This window comes from Onychostoma macrolepis, chromosome 21, assembly GCF_012432095.1.
Source record: "Onychostoma macrolepis isolate SWU-2019 chromosome 21, ASM1243209v1, whole genome shotgun sequence".
Lineage (NCBI taxonomy): Eukaryota > Metazoa > Chordata > Actinopteri > Cypriniformes > Cyprinidae > Onychostoma > Onychostoma macrolepis.
Genome location: NC_081175.1, coordinates 12,974,577 through 12,991,508, shown reverse-complemented (window position 1 = coordinate 12,991,508; position 16,932 = coordinate 12,974,577). Strand labels below are relative to the sequence as shown.

Below are 16,932 nucleotides of genomic sequence, written 5' to 3'. Positions count from 1 at the left end.
ATAGACTAAAGTTGCTTAACTCTTTCTGGTCCTATGATTTTAATTATGCTGAATGAACCTCTTTTGTTTACCTAATACTTAAACTCAATACTCAGACTTAACGCTGGTCATTCTGAACCGTTCTTAAATCCCGCCCATAACCTTTTATGAAATGAAGTTGTGACCAAATACAGCAGCGGTCAGTCACTCATATTGGGTCCCGTTACTTACTGAGTTTGAGCACCAGCTGTCAACTCGGCCGGTGGGAGCAGTTACCGCGGACAGGGGTCTGTCTTCTCTCTCCAAACCCACACGGGACTCTGACTGTTCGGTACGGGGCGTGTATGCTGAATTAAGTAGTAGATAATAAGGTTGAGGGGATACCAAGCACCCCACGGAAGACGGAAAAATGACAGCAATTGAAACGCAAGTGCAGTACAGTTCTTACATGATGACTACGACTGAGGAATACATGAACCAAGAGGATGACTGGGATCGCGACCTGTTACTGGACCCGGCCTGGGAGAAGCAGCAGCGGAAGGTAAAAACTCGCGAGAGCTTTTTGTGCTCACTACTTGCTTTACTTTATAAAGGTTTACGTAAAGTGAATTTAAATATTAGTCTACAGCCAGAAAAAAAAAGAGATATAATTGCTCGTTTAATGGGCGAGTAGGCCTACTTATGGAATGAAAAGCAGTATTGGGATGTCAAATCTGTAAGAATGTTTCATTTTCATTCGTTGTCTGTCAAATCTGCACATCATACACCGCTCGGCAACACGGACCAATCAGCTGCGACCTCGTTTACTTAAGCAGTGAAAATACTTAAATAATTCTGTATTCATATTTAATTTAAACATACACCCATTTGGTTGGAATATAATTCTTATTAAAATTATTAATTTGTTATAATGTTAATATTACTGCAACCGCAGTAAATTAGATGAAAATAGCCTATGTTATGAATATATGACAGTAACTATAGCACATTAGACATAACTACACCAAAGTGACAGTAACAGCTGAGCAGATGAGGCAACAGTGCGTTACAGAGGACAGACAGTGTTCAGAATGGACGGAAGTGGTTAAACATGGACAGCCGCAAATAGACCCCACAACTAAAAATATGGGTCCCCAAACCCGTTAATCCAAGCAGTTTGTTCATCATCATCTGTTGATTCTAGTTAAATGACTGATGGTACGTGTGAGAGGTGTTTATTAATAAGCAACGATTTAACATGACGACCTTGCAGATTTATTTACATCCTGTTGAGGGCACAAACATTTTTCTTTCTTGCTGAGTGCACTCAGTACAAGACTGAAACACACATTATAGCTTTGTGAGTTTCAGTTTGGTTGGGACAAAGTCTAAGAAACTGACACTTTCAATGAACAGGCTACAAAATATGACCTGATGGTGCATAACCTTTAAAAAAATGTCGGTCAGGATGTCAAACTAAATTGTACATGATATGTTTTAGTTAGTTTTCATTTTATGCAGATCTTTGCAACCCTGTTGTAGTTTAATGTGGTTTAACCTTGATTTGCGAAAGTTGACTGGATACTTTAATTCTAGATTAGTTTTATGCTCTATAATAGTTTGTCAGACATATTTAAAAGCTCTCCCAAAAAACATGCATTAATGCCTTTAATGATTAAAAAACAAAAAAAAATCAGAGAACCATATTTGTACAGTTTTTGTATGGTACCATATTTGTGGAATGAGACGGCAGTTTTTTCTAGTCAAAATAGCCTTTTAAAAAGATAAGCTACTCAGTAAACATTTGTTTTGGTACTTTATATTTCAATTAGTCATAAAAATGAAATTTCAGAATGATTATATGTGTTTTTTTTAATGCTCACTATAGGGTAAATTATGTGAACTCTTGACATAGTGGCTACGTGGTGGAAGCTAAAGGGGATCTAAATAAAGCTTGAACACAGAGTGTTTTTGCACCCAAATGTGAAGTGTTCTGTCCATGCAGAACTGTCATGCTTCACAATTCTGTTCAGAAAGACCTCACTAAGTGCTAATATCACAGCCTTCCTTGCATTTAACCATTACTGTGCTTCATGTTATTCCTTTAAGCCTACCTGCTTCGGAGAATTACTCTTGAGTCCTTAGCATCCTCGTGCTTTGGTATCTTGGTCACGTACCATTTATTAGTTCAATCCTGAGACTAGATACTTATGTTGAGACTGGAGAGTAGTTTTCTAGTGTCTGTTAACTAATGTGTCAGATCCTGCAAGGGAAGCCAAGTGGACTATTGAGTTTTGAGAAGCAAGAGATTCTGAGACATGCTGAATATTGTTGTTTAATTCTGTATTTATTATAAATTTCTATGTTGTGTCACACCCCCACACCTCTCATGGATCCCTTTCAGTTTTCCATGCTTGTACAGTCATCAGTTTGAGGCATGGTGAATGTAGTCCAGGCCTCCATCCAGTTACCTCCATCAGCTAAATTTCCAGTATGAGGGTTTTATGGAGATTGCATCTGTAGTTTCTAATAAAGTATTGGACACTTACCTGAATTGCACTATTATTATTATTATATAAGATGTCTGCTTAGTGTGCTGAATAGTAGTCTATGTCACCTAACACCTTTTCCATTTTCCTTTTTAACTAAAAGTTTTCATTGGTTGAAATACAAAATTTGGAAGTGGGTATATAAAAATATGCATATTTCATATGATGAAATCTGTGTATTTAATTTGTCTTTTATGAGGTCTGCAAATGTATTTTTTTCATGCTAATTAGAAAGCCTAATGCATTGCGCAGAACCTCAGGGTTTCAGATAGGTGTGCACATTCTTCAGGCACACGGTAGGGGTGGGAAATGGGGGGTGGGTGGGGTGAAGAAAGTCATGAGTACGATCGAATGGCAGTTGCTATTCCAGAAGAGGTGTCCTTCTAGGGGAGCTTCTATAAACTACCTAATGAAAGCATGGGGGCTGGGGGTAGTTTACTGTAGGAGACCAGGTCAGCCAGGTAAACTTATTTCAAGCTGGATTTGACTTCCATGGCCGTGTAAATGAGAACAATAAAAGAGGGTGGGACATATAATGGGACAATAATAATTGGTTGCAGGTCATGAGTTTCTGTAGTAAATCCTGTTTACACTCTTAAATTAAAGGTTCCAAAAGGGAACTGATTTTGCAGCAGTTTTTATTTCACTAAAGAACTTTTCATTGAACAATTTTTATTTATTATTTTTAATTTTTTTGTCTTGGTGTAAAAACAATGAAAAAAATCTAAATAAGCTTTTGTGTAATGGAAAGGTTTGATGGATGTTAAAGGTTCTTCATAAAACCATAGATGCGAATAAAGAATCTTTATTTTATAAGAGGTTTATTTTATTTGTAGGTGTCTTTATCGAGTCCATATTACTTATTTTGTTCTGAAAAATGGTAAAATGTTGGAGAAAGGTGCTAAGGTGAATTTAAATAGTTTATATTTCTTTGTGTATGCACATTTATTAAGTGGTGAACTGGCAGCTAAATGTAAGTCAGATGCCTAGGTTACAGATTTACCTAGGTTGCAGCTTTAAATACCAGGCCTTCAAATGTTAAATATCATGTTACCAGAATATGTTCAGCCCTTTCACCTGAATGTGCTGCAACCCGCTCTAAAACTATCTCACAGATACATTTATTCTCTCTATTTTCTATCAGTATTTATGTTGTGACCCCCTGGCCGACACATACGAAAACATCTATGTATCTTGTTAGTGTCAATTGCAGGGGTGATATTATTTTACAGGCAGGAAGTGTTCCCATAAGTGCTATCATTGTTAACTAAAATTAAAACCATTGAAAACATTTTTGTTGCTTGATACAAAAAAAAAAAAAAAAAAGCAGCAAATTATAAAAATATAATCTAATTCAAAATATTAACAAAAATTATAGGAGTATATCAATTAATGATACTAACACAGGTTCTCATTAATGTTCATTAACATATAATCTGCCAGATGGTAATTCCATATAAAATTATTGATGCTCATACCACCTGAAGCACTGCTTTGTACTTTCTATATTTATTTTTTGGGGATTGGGATAGTTTGACGGTAGACTAAAGTGACAATATTTACAGTACTAGCACATCTTTCATAGATGTCTGGTTCATAGAATGACTTTGGATTTGGATAGTGGATTTTGGTGCTTGTCGTAATAGTAATGCAAACTTGTGATATCCATCTATAGAACTGAAACACATCCGCAGCCATCTAAAATTGATTGAGTATTGTCGCAACAGATTTACAGTAAAATTGTATTTAAATTTGGACAGAAGTTTTAAAGTATTTAAAGGCCTATAAGTTTAAGGCGGTGTCAAAAAGAAGTTATGTTAATAAGGAAACCCTTAGTAGCTTCAGTAACTTCTTCCTGCTACTGTAAAAGAGAATGTGTGATTCAGCGGAATGTGCTTGTGGCTATTCTGTCATCTGTAGAGCATAAATAATCTGGCAGCAGTTTTGATCAGCTAACAAGAGCGAGACTGTAAAGCAGAATTTTCCCTCAGGTGTAATTCCTTAATGGGTAAAACATCTGCAATAGTCTCTGTTCCTAATGTTCTTTTTTTCTGTGCATATTCATGTTTATGTGTTTTAAAAAGGAAAAAGTTGCTCACAATGGTGTAAAAATGGGTGTAGAAACGGTTTTCACTCAGAAATTGCTAGTAAATTTCACAAATACAAAGAAATACGGGAAGTAACATTGAATTTGACATTCAATTTTAAATTAGAAGGACTGAAATAGTATTTTCTTCCTTTAGCCAAATGTGCAAATAGGTTTTATTAAAATATTAAATGTTGGAATAATATATACATAAATAGCCCTTTAATTTATACAAATATACAATAACATGTTGAATATATGATCTGTGTGTTGGCATGTGTCAATGTGTGAATTGTAAAGTCTTCACTCTAAACAATGCCCTGTCATGATAGCAGTGGGACTGCAGTCAGCTGACTCATTAATGCAAAGCTTTTGCACAGATGTATGTATGACAGGAATAGTTGAAGTGATGATGTAACTGGAGTGCCAATGGATGGCAAGGCTAAAATAAATCCTCGGTAACAGAGAGCGTCTTTGCTGTAGTCATCACTGTACAGTATCTGACATTAGAAACAGAACTTCAGATCAAGATTCAGTTGGAATCAACACAGTGTGTTGCAGCAACACATATTTTTGCAGACTATTTTGAGTAGTTGTTTGCACCATCTCGATTTTTTTAAATTCATTAAGTTGTGCAAGACTTCTTTGACTTTCCTTTTTTACATTTATATATAGATTTTAAACTATTGAAATATACATCAATCAAAGCTGACTAGTATTCACGGCTTTATTTTATATATGAAAAGTATGATCTGGCAAAGTAAATATGTATAAACATTTAAATTGTCTTAAAGAGTGTGTACATCAACAATGATAAAGCAATTAGCATGTGAAAAATAAATGAAAGCATCACCAACATGCCAGGTTATTTCTGTACAACCAACCTGTTGCTTGAATAAATATTTATACCCCCATTCATAATGTAGCGAGTTCAAGGACGTCCAAGAAAAATGTTTTATATTCCTGGTGCACATACTTGGGTGGCCACTAAAACAATTGCCCTTTTCATTTCTTGAATCCATGTTATGTCATTCAGTCTCTAATTTAAAATAACACTCTGTGAAGTTTATTGCTTTTGATTATAACTGTATGTTTTATGAGGATGGTATATAAAATAAATGGCTCAGTGTCGTGGAACATCACACATTTTTTCTCGCTGTAGTGTTTTGAGCGTCTGTTCCAGGAATGCTGTGCTTTCAGCTGTCTGCCGGTGTCTCATGGCTCCCCGATATAGCTTTCTTCACTCCCCCTCTCAGCCTCTCCTCCTCCTCCTCATCTTCACCTCCCCCTCCCAGGCTAATTTTAGTGATCTTTGGCAGAGGGGGGTGATTTGAAGTGTGGCCACCTGCTGCAAAAGGGTCTCCGCTTCCAGACTTACATCAAATTACGTTGGGCCTTGGCATTCTTCAGTCACCTTACTCGCTCTCTTATTTCATGTTATTATTAAAATTATTTTTACAAAATGAATTATTTGAAATAAAATAAAATAATTTCATGTAAAAGGATGACATCCTCTGTGTTTCTATATGACCACATTGTGTCGCACCTTTGAACAAAATTAAACATGATATAAAATGGTGTAACTGGATGATGTGTAAATGGATGACTGCTTAAGACTCCATTTCTTATTTTTTCCCTTCAGACCTTCACTGCCTGGTGTAACTCTCACCTGCGTAAGGCAGGGACACAGATCGAGAACATTGAGGAAGACTTCAGAAATGGACTCAAACTCATGCTGCTACTGGAGGTTATCTCAGGTAAGTGTCTCACTGGATCTGTCGATGAGACTTGTGCTCAGTGACCCATATCAGTGTTCTGTTCATGTGTTACATTGACTAATGTGAACTGTATGGACATTAAAGAAATATACTTTTAAGGGAGTATGTGAGATTTGACTGTGGTCCCTTTATTAGTTGTGGGTTTGTATTCTACATTTCCCATATGTGACCCTGGACCACAAAACCAGTCATAAGGGTTAATTTTTTGTAATTGAGATTTATACATCGTCTGAATAAATAATTGGTTGAGATACAACTATTTGAAAACCTGGAACATGAGGGTGCAAAAAAAATCAAAATAATGAGAAAATCGCCTTTAAAGTTGTCCAAATGAAGTTCTTAGCAATGCATATTACTCATGAAATTACTAATAAAGTTATCTTGGAGAGGTGAGGTATCCAAGTCGCAACATCTAACTACTGGGGTGCCTCAGGGCTCAGTTCTTGGACCACTTCTCTTCTCTGTCTACATGGCATCACTAGGTTCTGTCATTCAGAAACATGGCTTTTCATATCACTGCTATGCTGATGACACTCAACTCTACCTCTCATTTCATCTTGATGATCCGACGATAGCTGCTCGCATCTCAGCTTGTCTAACAGACATTTCTTGCTGGATGCAGGACCATCACCTTCAACTCAACCCTACCAAGACAGAACTGCTTTTGGTTCCATCAAACCCATCGTTTCATCACAATTTCACCATCCAGTTAGGCACATCAACCATAACTCCTTCAAAAACAGCCAGAAACCTTGGAGTTGTGATTGATGATCAGCTGGCTTTCTCAGACCACATTGCTAAAACTGGGGGTCCTGCAGATTTGCTTTATTCAACATTAAGAAGACCAGGCCCTTTCTTTCGGCACATGCTTCACAACTCCTTGTTCAAGCTCTTGTTCTGTCCAGACTGGACTATTGCAATGCTCTCTTGGCAGGTCTTTCAGCCAGTTCTATCAAACCTTTACAATTAATCCAGAATGCGGCAGCAAGATTAATTTTAATGAGCAAAAAGAATGCATGTCACACCTCTGTTTATCAGTTTGCACTGGCTACCAATAGCTGCTCGCATAAAATTCAAGGCATTAATGTTTGCCTACAAAACCACCTCTGGCTCTGCACCCCTTTACCTAAATTCATTACTTCAGATTTATGTGCCCTCTAGAAGCTTGCGTTCTGCAAGTGAACGTCGCTTTATTGTGCCATCCCAAAAAGGCACAAAATCACTTTCACAGACTTTTAAATTAAATGTTCACTCCTGGTGGAATGACCTGCCTAACTCAGTCCGTCCTTAGCCATCTTCAAGAATCAGCTAAAAACACATCTCTCTTTATTTGCCCCTCTAACTCTAGCACTCTCTATTCTTATTCTATTCTTTAAAAAAATATTAACACCAGCTTTTCTAACCTTTTTGTATTCTATCTGTTTTCTTTTTATTTATTATACAATTAACAAAAGCATAAAAAGGCTCTAACACCAGCTTGCTCTATTCTTTTTCTATTCTATCTGTTTTCTTTTTATTTATTATATAATAATAATAAAAAAACATGCTGCGTGTACTACATTAAGCTAAATGTTATAGCACTTGCATATCATCGCTCTTTTGTTGATTTTGATTGCTTCCATTGTCCTCATTTGCAAGTCGCTTTGGATAAAAGCGTCTGCTAAATGTAAATGTAATGAAAAATTAAGTTTTGATATATTTACGGTAGGAAATTCACAAAATATCTTCATGGAATATGATCTTTACTTAATATACTAATGATTTTTGGCATAAAAGAAAAATCGATAATTTTGACCCATACAATGTATTTTTGGCTATTGCTACAAATATACCTGTGCTACTTATGACTGGTTTTGTGGTCCCGGGTCACATATTTCATAATTGCAGCTTTCAGGTTCCCAAATGTAGCTAGCTCATGGAAAGATAATGCGGCCATTATTACTCTACACTTCCCCCATTAACAGTCTCACATGAAGCAAAGGAATATTTCTATACATGTCCTTATGGTATGATTTGGTGTGTCTGTGTGTGTTATATCAGGTGAGAGACTCCCTAAACCAGACAAAGGCAAAATGCGTTTCCACAAAATCGCCAACGTAAACAAGGCCCTGGATTTTATCAGCAGCAAGGGAGTGAAACTGATCTCCATCGGTGCTGAAGGTGAGTCTTAACAAACCTCTTCTGCTTCAGTTTCTCTAATATAAGAACCTTAAGCCCCGTTATTCTTGTCCTTTTCCCTTTACATAACTGTTTTTTTCTGGCTGTTCTGACTTGCAGAGATTGTGGATGGTAATGTGAAAATGACCCTCGGTATGATCTGGACCATCATCCTGCGCTTTGCAATCCAGGACATCTCAGTGGAGGGTGAGAAGCTCCAAACATCTGACACATTAGCACCTCTGTAGAGTAGTGTTTTTTCAAGGTCCACTAATCTTTTATGTCACACTGGTTGGTGTGAAAGCGGAGTTGAACTTTTATTGACACCTAGTGGGGTAGATGAAGCATCACAGGAAGGTTTTTAGTATCCAGTGCCATTGTAGAAGCTATTTTTATTTAGTTATTAGTATTTGGCTTAGTGTTAGTAAATGTACACCTGCTCGACACCACACAGAAATGGTGCGTAAAAGATCTGAATATATTTTGTTGTTTTAGGCATAGGCCTATATAACACTATATACCATAATAATAATATATAATAAAATTGATTAGTTAAATTATTGTGAAGGCTTTTTTGAGGCTTTTTCATACTGCAATGTTTTCTTTTTCTTTTTGATTTTGTTGTTTTAATTTGATTTATTTTAGTGCTATACACTGATTGGAATTAAACAAAGTTCATAAATTGAATATGTCCTTTTAACTATGCCTATATTTAATAGGCAAATTTTACTTTGGATTTACACTGTATTGGTTAAATATTTATTGGTTAAAAATGAATATATATATATAAAATAATGAGGAAAATTGCCCTGGGTGTTCCGGATTCTCGTGGTGTTCAGACAAACAAAGCTTCAAATGTCATAGATCACATGCTTTTCTCAAAACGAATCAAGCTCCAATAAGGTGCTTTAATGTGAAATGTGTTTTTGACACAAGCTTCGGAGTTTTGGTGTGGAACGTAATATCACTAATAACTTCTTTGATAAAATTATTGAAAACAGCTGCATAGCTCGTATTTCTTTTTATGATACATTACTATTATTCTGAGAACCAGTAGTAAGGCTATTTGTTTGCAAGCTTAACAATTTAATTAAATTCATGAGTGGGGATTTATGCTAATTATGAATGTGCATGCAAGTGTTCATTAACATGCGCACATTTAAATAACAACTCTGAGCATTTGTGAATCCAGAGTTCTATTTTACAAGCACATTTACTCATATATTTATGAAAGTTTCATGAATGAGGTCAATTGAGCATACCTTTAAATTGAAGGGTTGGGCATCATATTTTGTGTAAACCTTTTTTCCTCACAGAGACCTCTGCTAAAGAGGGCTTGCTGCTGTGGTGTCAGAGGAAGACTGCCCCCTACAGGAATGTCAATGTGCAAAACTTCCACATCAGGTGATTTCTGCTTCACTCCTGTTGAGAGAACAGCATGTTGGCTTCATTTCTCAATCTTTTACTCTGTTTAACTGTTTACAGCTCCTGTCGCACATGTGTACATTATCTCTCTTTAAAAGCCATCCTTCGCATTATCCATCATGCTTCACATGCTTCTAAAATCTCCCATAGAGCCTCTGCAAAACACTCATTGTTTTGCTAATCGTTTCCAACTTTCTTTTCTTGTTCTTTCTCCCTGTGTTCTTCCTTTGCTTGTGGTCTGTGTCTTAGTTGGAAGGATGGCCTGGCTCTCTGTGCCCTCATCCACAGACACAGACCTGACCTCATCGACTACTCCAAACTGCGCAAGGTGCCATCGCCCTGTTTCTCATAATGCATCTCTGCCTTCTTTTTGTTCATTTGCTATCTGCCCATTCATCTGTTTCAGTAAAAACTCACCTTTTCCCTTACACTATACCTGTCATCGCAGTCCTGTTGGTAACTAACTTTGTCTCTTTGGCTGTGAATGCACAGTTCTAAGTGGAAAAAAGTCTCATTTGGTTTGTTTTATTACCTCTATGATGTAATTGTCACCCGACTAACAAAAAAGCAAGTACTACCTTGTTTATTGGTTATCTTACCATGGTAATACCATGTTTCTTTTTGAACATGTATTATGGCTTTACAATGATTTTAATATCATGGTATTCCCTTGAAGTATTTTAGAGTACTGTGTAATGTATCATGGTACATAAATATGATAATCATGGTATAAATCATGATAAATATCAAAGGGCTATGATATTATCACCTAGCACAGAACTTCTTTGTAAATATTTTAACTGAATTTATCTAAAATGTTCTTAGACATGAATTCAAATTTTGCTTGTTTAATTATGTTACTAATGTTCTGCAGTGTATAAAATAGCATGTGTCACTTTCGAACATGGTGATTATGAAGTGTATGGGTATGAACAATATGTTTCCATGGTGAATGGAATATGGTTAACTCTCTTTTCTAGCAACTTTCAATTGTAGACTGTGGAAAAATGTTTTTTTATTTACCTTTTTTTCATTGAGTTTCTTCCTGGCTATGTCTGCCCTTGCAGGATGACCCTATTGGAAACCTCAACACTGCTTTTGAGGTAGCAGAGAAATACCTTGACATCCCTAAAATGCTTGATGCAGATGGTATGAACTCTTTGAGAATCCAGTGTGATATCATGTTTCACATTGTAAAAAATAAAATGGTTTCAGGAACTGTTTAATGTTTGTCTCCATATCAGACATTGTGAATACTCCGAAACCCGATGAGAAGGCTATCATGACCTATGTGTCATGTTTCTACCATGCTTTCGCTGGAGCAGAACAGGTAAGGGAGTTCTTCTGGAGATGAACATCTGTAAAGGAAGGAGAGTTACTCCTTTTAGAATGTAATTGCCCACCTTGTTTCCCCTTTGTAATCAGTCACACTGTCCTCCAGGCTGAGACAGCAGCTAACAGGATCTGCAAGGTGCTGGCCGTGAACCAGGAAAATGAGAAGCTGATGGAAGAATATGAGAAACTGGCCAGCGAGGTAAAAAAAACTCAAATTCTCTTTTAGATGGACAATGTTTTGTTAATTTGCTGAGTCTTGGTTCTCCCCATGGTTTTGACCTTAGCTTCTGGAGTGGATCCGTAGGACCATCCCCTGGTTGGAGAACCGTGTGGCCGAGCAGACCATGAATGCCATGCAGCAGAAACTAGAGGATTTCAGGGATTACCGTCGTGTGCATAAGCCACCCAAGGTTCAGGAGAAGTGTCAACTGGAGATCAACTTTAACACCCTACAGACTAAGCTGAGGCTCAGCAACAGGCCTGCCTTCATGCCCTCTGAGGGCAAAATGGTTTCAGTATGTGCTGCTCCTTTTCTCTTAACATTTGTATACAGGGTAAATTACCTTGGCTTTCAAGTACCCCACAGACAGAGTTAAAATTAAGTAAGTTCTACCTGGGCTCTTCCCCTGCAGGACATTGCCAATGCCTGGAAGGGTCTGGAGCAGGTAGAGAAGGGTTATGAGGAGTGGCTGCTCACAGAAATCCGTCGTCTGGAGAGACTGGACCACCTGGCCGAGAAGTTTAAGCAGAAGTCTACCTTGCACGAATCATGGACCACAGGTATTGATCACTACCTCTCTGATCTTACAGTCAGCCATTGTCACTCTACTCTGAGAACTGACATATTCCTTCTCATTGTGTTTTGTAATGCTCAACACAGGAAAGGAGGAGCTGCTGTCTCAGAAAGACTATGAGTCAGCCTCTCTAATGGAGATCCGTGCTCTGATGAGGAAACACGAGGCCTTTGAGAGCGACCTGGCTGCTCACCAGGACAGAGTGGAGCAGATTGCTGCCATTGCACAGGAGCTCAAGTAAGATAGATGCACCTCGGCTCACTTGAAATACGAAGAGTACTTTCTTATAGAGTTTACAGTAGGTAATTGTAATGATTATAAATATATGCTGCTCTTTAGTGAACTGGACTATTATGATGCTGCTACCATCAATGCCCGATGCCAGGCCATCTGTGACCAGTGGGACAACCTGGGCACCCTGACCCAGAAAAGGAGAGAATCACTGGAGGTACATGCATATGATAACATCTTGGTTATTACAGTATAGCTGTCGTCCTCAATTGTCTAAATCTACGCATGAATTGAGAATGCGGTCAAACTAATGTAGATTCCACTTCCAGAAACATTAAGACTCTTTTGCACATTTAGCCAATGAAGAGAATGATTAAAATATACAATTTACAGTAGATAAAGTATGTGGGGTCGCTGTAATCTTTGTCTTTCTTTGCCATAGCGTGTGGAGAAGCTTTGGGAGACAATTGACCAGTTGTACCTGGAGTTCGCCAAGCGGGCAGCACCCTTCAACAACTGGATGGATGGAGCTATGGAAGATCTGCAAGACATGTTCATTGTTCACAGTATTGAGGAGACTCAGGTAAAAGACAAACACTGAATGCTTGAAGGAGTGCTTATCTTTTTCAATGACATTGCAAACTGGCTTTAGTATCTAATCAGTCTGTTATGGGAGAAGGATGTTGGTGTTGTCATTCTTTAATAGACTCCATTTTTTGTACCGTCTTACAATTGTCTCCTTACGCTCCATGTCTTAATGTCATTTTGTTCTTTCCTGCTATTTCCTGCTATTCCTCAGAGTTTGATCACAGCCCATGACCAATTCAAGGCCACCCTACCAGAAGCTGATAAGGAACGCATGGCCATCATGGGCATTCATAACGAGATCCTGAAGATAGCTCAGACATACGGGATCAAGGTAGTGGGCGAGAATCCCTACACTGTCCTTTCTCTTCAGGATATTAGCAACAAATGGGAAGCTGTAAGTACTTTACAATCTTCATTTGACCATTTCAGCTTAATCAGCAAGATGGCTCAATGCATTGTGTTTTTGAGCTAGGAGAAGTCCTTTCCCACTTGTTCACTGAGGAATGTTGCTTCATTCCTAACAACAGGTGAAGCAACTGGTCCCAATGCGTGACCAGATATTGCAGGAGGAAGTAGCCAGGCAGCAGTCCAATGAGAGGCTGAGACGCCAGTTCGGTGCTCAGGCCAATATCATTGGACCCTGGATTCAGACCAAGATGGAGGTGTTTCTCCGTACAACTCACTCACAGTAGCTACATGTCACATGCTATGAAAAAACTAAAACTAATAAGTCTTCCTCTTGTTCAACAGGAGATCAGCCATGTGTCAATTGATATTTCCGGTTCTCTAGAGGAACAGATGAGCAATCTGAAAACATATGAGCAGAACATCATTAATTACAAATCCAATATTGACAAACTGGAAGGAGACCACCAGCTCAGCCAGGAGGGTCTTATCTTTGACAACAAGCACACCAACTACACTATGGAGGTATTGACAATCAGCTATTTTCTGTTAATTCTGAAATGTATTTCCTGTTTGAAATTTAAATGTCATTAAGGTAAGGTGTCTTGCAAAATTAGACTTCTAAGTCCCTTTAATCTCACCTTCCATATAAGGCATGGTTCCTATTTTCTAATTATTTTAATTATCTAATTATCTATTTTAGCATGTGCGTGTGGGATGGGAGCAGCTCCTCACCACTATCGCCCGCACGATCAACGAGGTTGAGAACCAGATCCTGACCCGTGACGCCAAGGGCATCAGCCAGGAGCAGCTGAACGAGTTCAGAGCGTCCTTCAACCACTTTGACAGGGTTAGCAATACATGGAGTCTTTGGTGTCACCTTTAAATAAGCAAAGTTATGCAACTTTATCCAAACTGTATAGTAAACATGTTCTTTTTTTGTATTTGCAGAAGAGGAATGGCATGATGGATCCTGATGACTTCCGTGCTTGCCTAATTTCTATGGGTTATGATCTGGTGAGTGCATTTAGTCCTGGTCAGAGTATGACTCTCACTGCTTTTTTCTTTGCTTTACAATAATATAGAAACACAAGGATGCAAAATCAACTTTCTTTTACATGAACTCTTCCATCATTTTTTAGGGTGAAGTTGAATTTGCACGCATTATGACTCTGGTGGACCCCAACAATACAGGAGTTGTCACCTTCCAGGCCTTTATTGACTTCATGACCAGGGAGACAGCCGAGACAGACACTGCTGAGCAGGTCATGGCCTCCTTCAAGATCCTGGCTTCAGACAAGGTAATTACAAACTAAGAACCACTAAAAAAACCTATAGGAGAATCTGCTAAACATGGCTCCTGTTGTCTAAGCACTCTTTTTTTTTTTACTGTGTTCTGCAGCTATACATTACAGTGGAGGAGCTGAGGAGGGAGCTGCCCCCAGAACAAGCTGAATACTGTATCATCCGCATGACCAAGTACATTGGTGGTGATGCTCCCCCAGGTGCCCTTGATTATATCTCCTTCTCCAGTGCCCTGTATGGAGAGAGCGACTTGTAGAGCCCTTCCTGACATGTACACCACCCACAACATCCCCTACACCCTACTCCTAAATTCATGAAACCCTTAAATATCTAACTCCAGGAACAATGTCAGATGTAAAGGACGGCTTTGCTGCAGTGATTTAGTCCTGTACGTCACCAGTTGATATCCCGTGACACCCATCAGTTGCTGTCTGATCTTGTTAGTGGTCCATCTCTTATGTTGTGAAAAATTGTCTCACAAGCCAATAGTGGTTGAAGAGTACAAAAACATGACAGGATATCATTCTTTACATTGGCACTGTTAATAAGAGACATCTGCTCTCCCTTCATACAAATGGCTTACATTTTGAAGGAAGAAAAATAAATGACCCTAAAAATATATCATATCTTGTGCATTTTGTTGTATTTTGTTAATCTAAGCATACATATTATATACAGTATCTCACAAAAGTGAGTACACCCTTCACATTTCAGAAACAATTTTAGTATATCTTCTCAAGGGATAATACTACTCAAATGAAACTTGGATATATTTTAGAGTAGTCAGTGTGCAGCTTGTATAGAAGTACAAATTTACTGTCCTCTAAATATAACTCAACATATAGCCATTACTGTCCAAATAACTGGCAACAAAAATGAGTACACCCTAAGTGAACATGTCAAAACTGTGTCCAAAGTATCAATATTATGTAGGGGCACCATTGTTATCTATACAAAGCGATTAATTTGTCGCGTCTCCACATGCATCTCCCATCAAAACGTACGGACACTATCTTCATATTTCAGGTTGCTAGTAATTCCGCATTAATGGATACAGGGACAAAGAACTCACTCATCTTTATTCTCATCCCTAAGAATCCTCTTTTCTTGTCGAACTCTATATTGGACTCTTGTAATGAACAATGTAGCCCTCCACCAAAAAACCTAAGGCAGCGATATCTAATAATGTTGTTGCTTTTATTGGCCGGTATTAATCCAAATCCGGGTCCAGTTGGAATTGTTTCAACTCCTTTGGATTTCTCAAATAGATCAGGCCTTGGCATTGTACACTTAATTGTTCGTAGCCTGTTGTCAAAATTAGACCAAGTACAAATATGGGCCAAGACGACCAAAGCAGATATTTTGGTTATCTCTGAGACGTGGCTTAAAAAATCAATCTCAAGCCACGACATTGCATTAGAAGGGTACAATGTGTTTCGAGCTGATCGTAAAAGTAAGGGGGGTGGGGTTGCAATGCATATTAAATCAAAATTTCATGCAACTGTTCTTAAATCAGTTTCTCTCCCTAAACAGTTTGAGTTTTTGGCTATCGACCTGGAATATGGAAAAGATTGTAATTTATGTATAGTTGGCTGTTATAGACCACCTGCAGCTATCAGTGATGCTCTCACTTCACTGTCAGCTGTTTTAAGTGACCTGCTTTCTAAAGATCTTGTATTAATGGGTGATTTGAATTGGAATTGGTTGACATCAAACTCAGATCAGTTCAAGGTATATTGTGATTCTGTGAATCTTACTCAACTTATTGAATCACCTACACGACTTAATTATAAGAACCCAAGCAAGTCCACTCTACTAGATATTATACTAACAAATAAACCCCATAAATATACCTATACAGGGGTTTTTCCTGATGACGTCAGTGATCATTGTACTGTAGTTGCTATAAGGAATTGTAAAATTCCCAAAGTAAAACCTAGAATTATTACAAAAAGGAGCTTTAAATTGTTTGATACTCAAGGGTTTCTGCATGAGTTGTTTGCATCTGACTGGGATAGACTGTTTTTAATACCTGATGTGACCACGGCATGGCAGTATTTTCACACTTTGTTTTTGAAGATCGTGAACAGGCATGCACCTGTTAGGATTTTCAGAGTAAAAGGCCGTGATAATCCATGGTTCTCAAATGAATTATCTGAACTCCTTCATGAAAGAAACTTGGCTTGGGCCACAGCGAGGAAATCGGATATATAAAGAGATTGGGTAGCATTTAGAAAATTGAGAAACAAATGTACAGCTCTTATATGCAGATCAAAATCTGAATATTATCTAAATGAAACCTCACAAAATCTAAATAATCC

The 16,932-nt window shown here is 38.0% G+C and overlaps 1 protein-coding gene across 1 annotated transcript; it reads left to right on the top strand.

Moving 5' to 3' along the window:
- The first annotated feature begins 199 nt into the window (after nt 1-199).
- actn3a (actinin alpha 3a) lies at nt 200-15,230 on the top strand. Its single transcript, XM_058758083.1, has 21 exons — nt 200-520; nt 6,236-6,350; nt 8,412-8,531; nt 8,649-8,735; nt 9,845-9,932; nt 10,203-10,281; nt 11,021-11,102; nt 11,198-11,283; nt 11,395-11,487; nt 11,573-11,803; nt 11,921-12,068; nt 12,169-12,319; nt 12,422-12,530; nt 12,756-12,896; nt 13,113-13,295; nt 13,429-13,563; nt 13,652-13,831; nt 14,010-14,156; nt 14,258-14,323; nt 14,449-14,607; nt 14,709-15,230. Exons 1-21 carry the CDS (start codon nt 389-391, stop codon nt 14,865-14,867), a joined length of 2,691 nt encoding a protein of 896 aa, XP_058614066.1. The 5' UTR covers nt 200-388; the 3' UTR covers nt 14,868-15,230.
- The last annotated feature ends 1,702 nt before the right edge of the window (nt 15,231-16,932 follow it).

What these genes read in the sequence shown, in the direction of transcription:
- actn3a (XM_058758083.1), top strand. Translation starts at nt 389, where the DNA reads ATGACAGCAATTGAAACGCAAGTGCAGTACAGTTCTTACATGATGACT. An exon ending in CCAGGACATCTCAGTGGAGG is followed by an intron (nt 8,736 to 9,844) that starts GTGAGAAGCTCC and finishes TTTTCCTCACAG; the next exon opens with AGACCTCTGCTAAAGAGGGC. An exon ending in ATGAGAAACTGGCCAGCGAG is followed by an intron (nt 11,488 to 11,572) that starts GTAAAAAAAACT and finishes TTTTGACCTTAG; the next exon opens with CTTCTGGAGTGGATCCGTAG.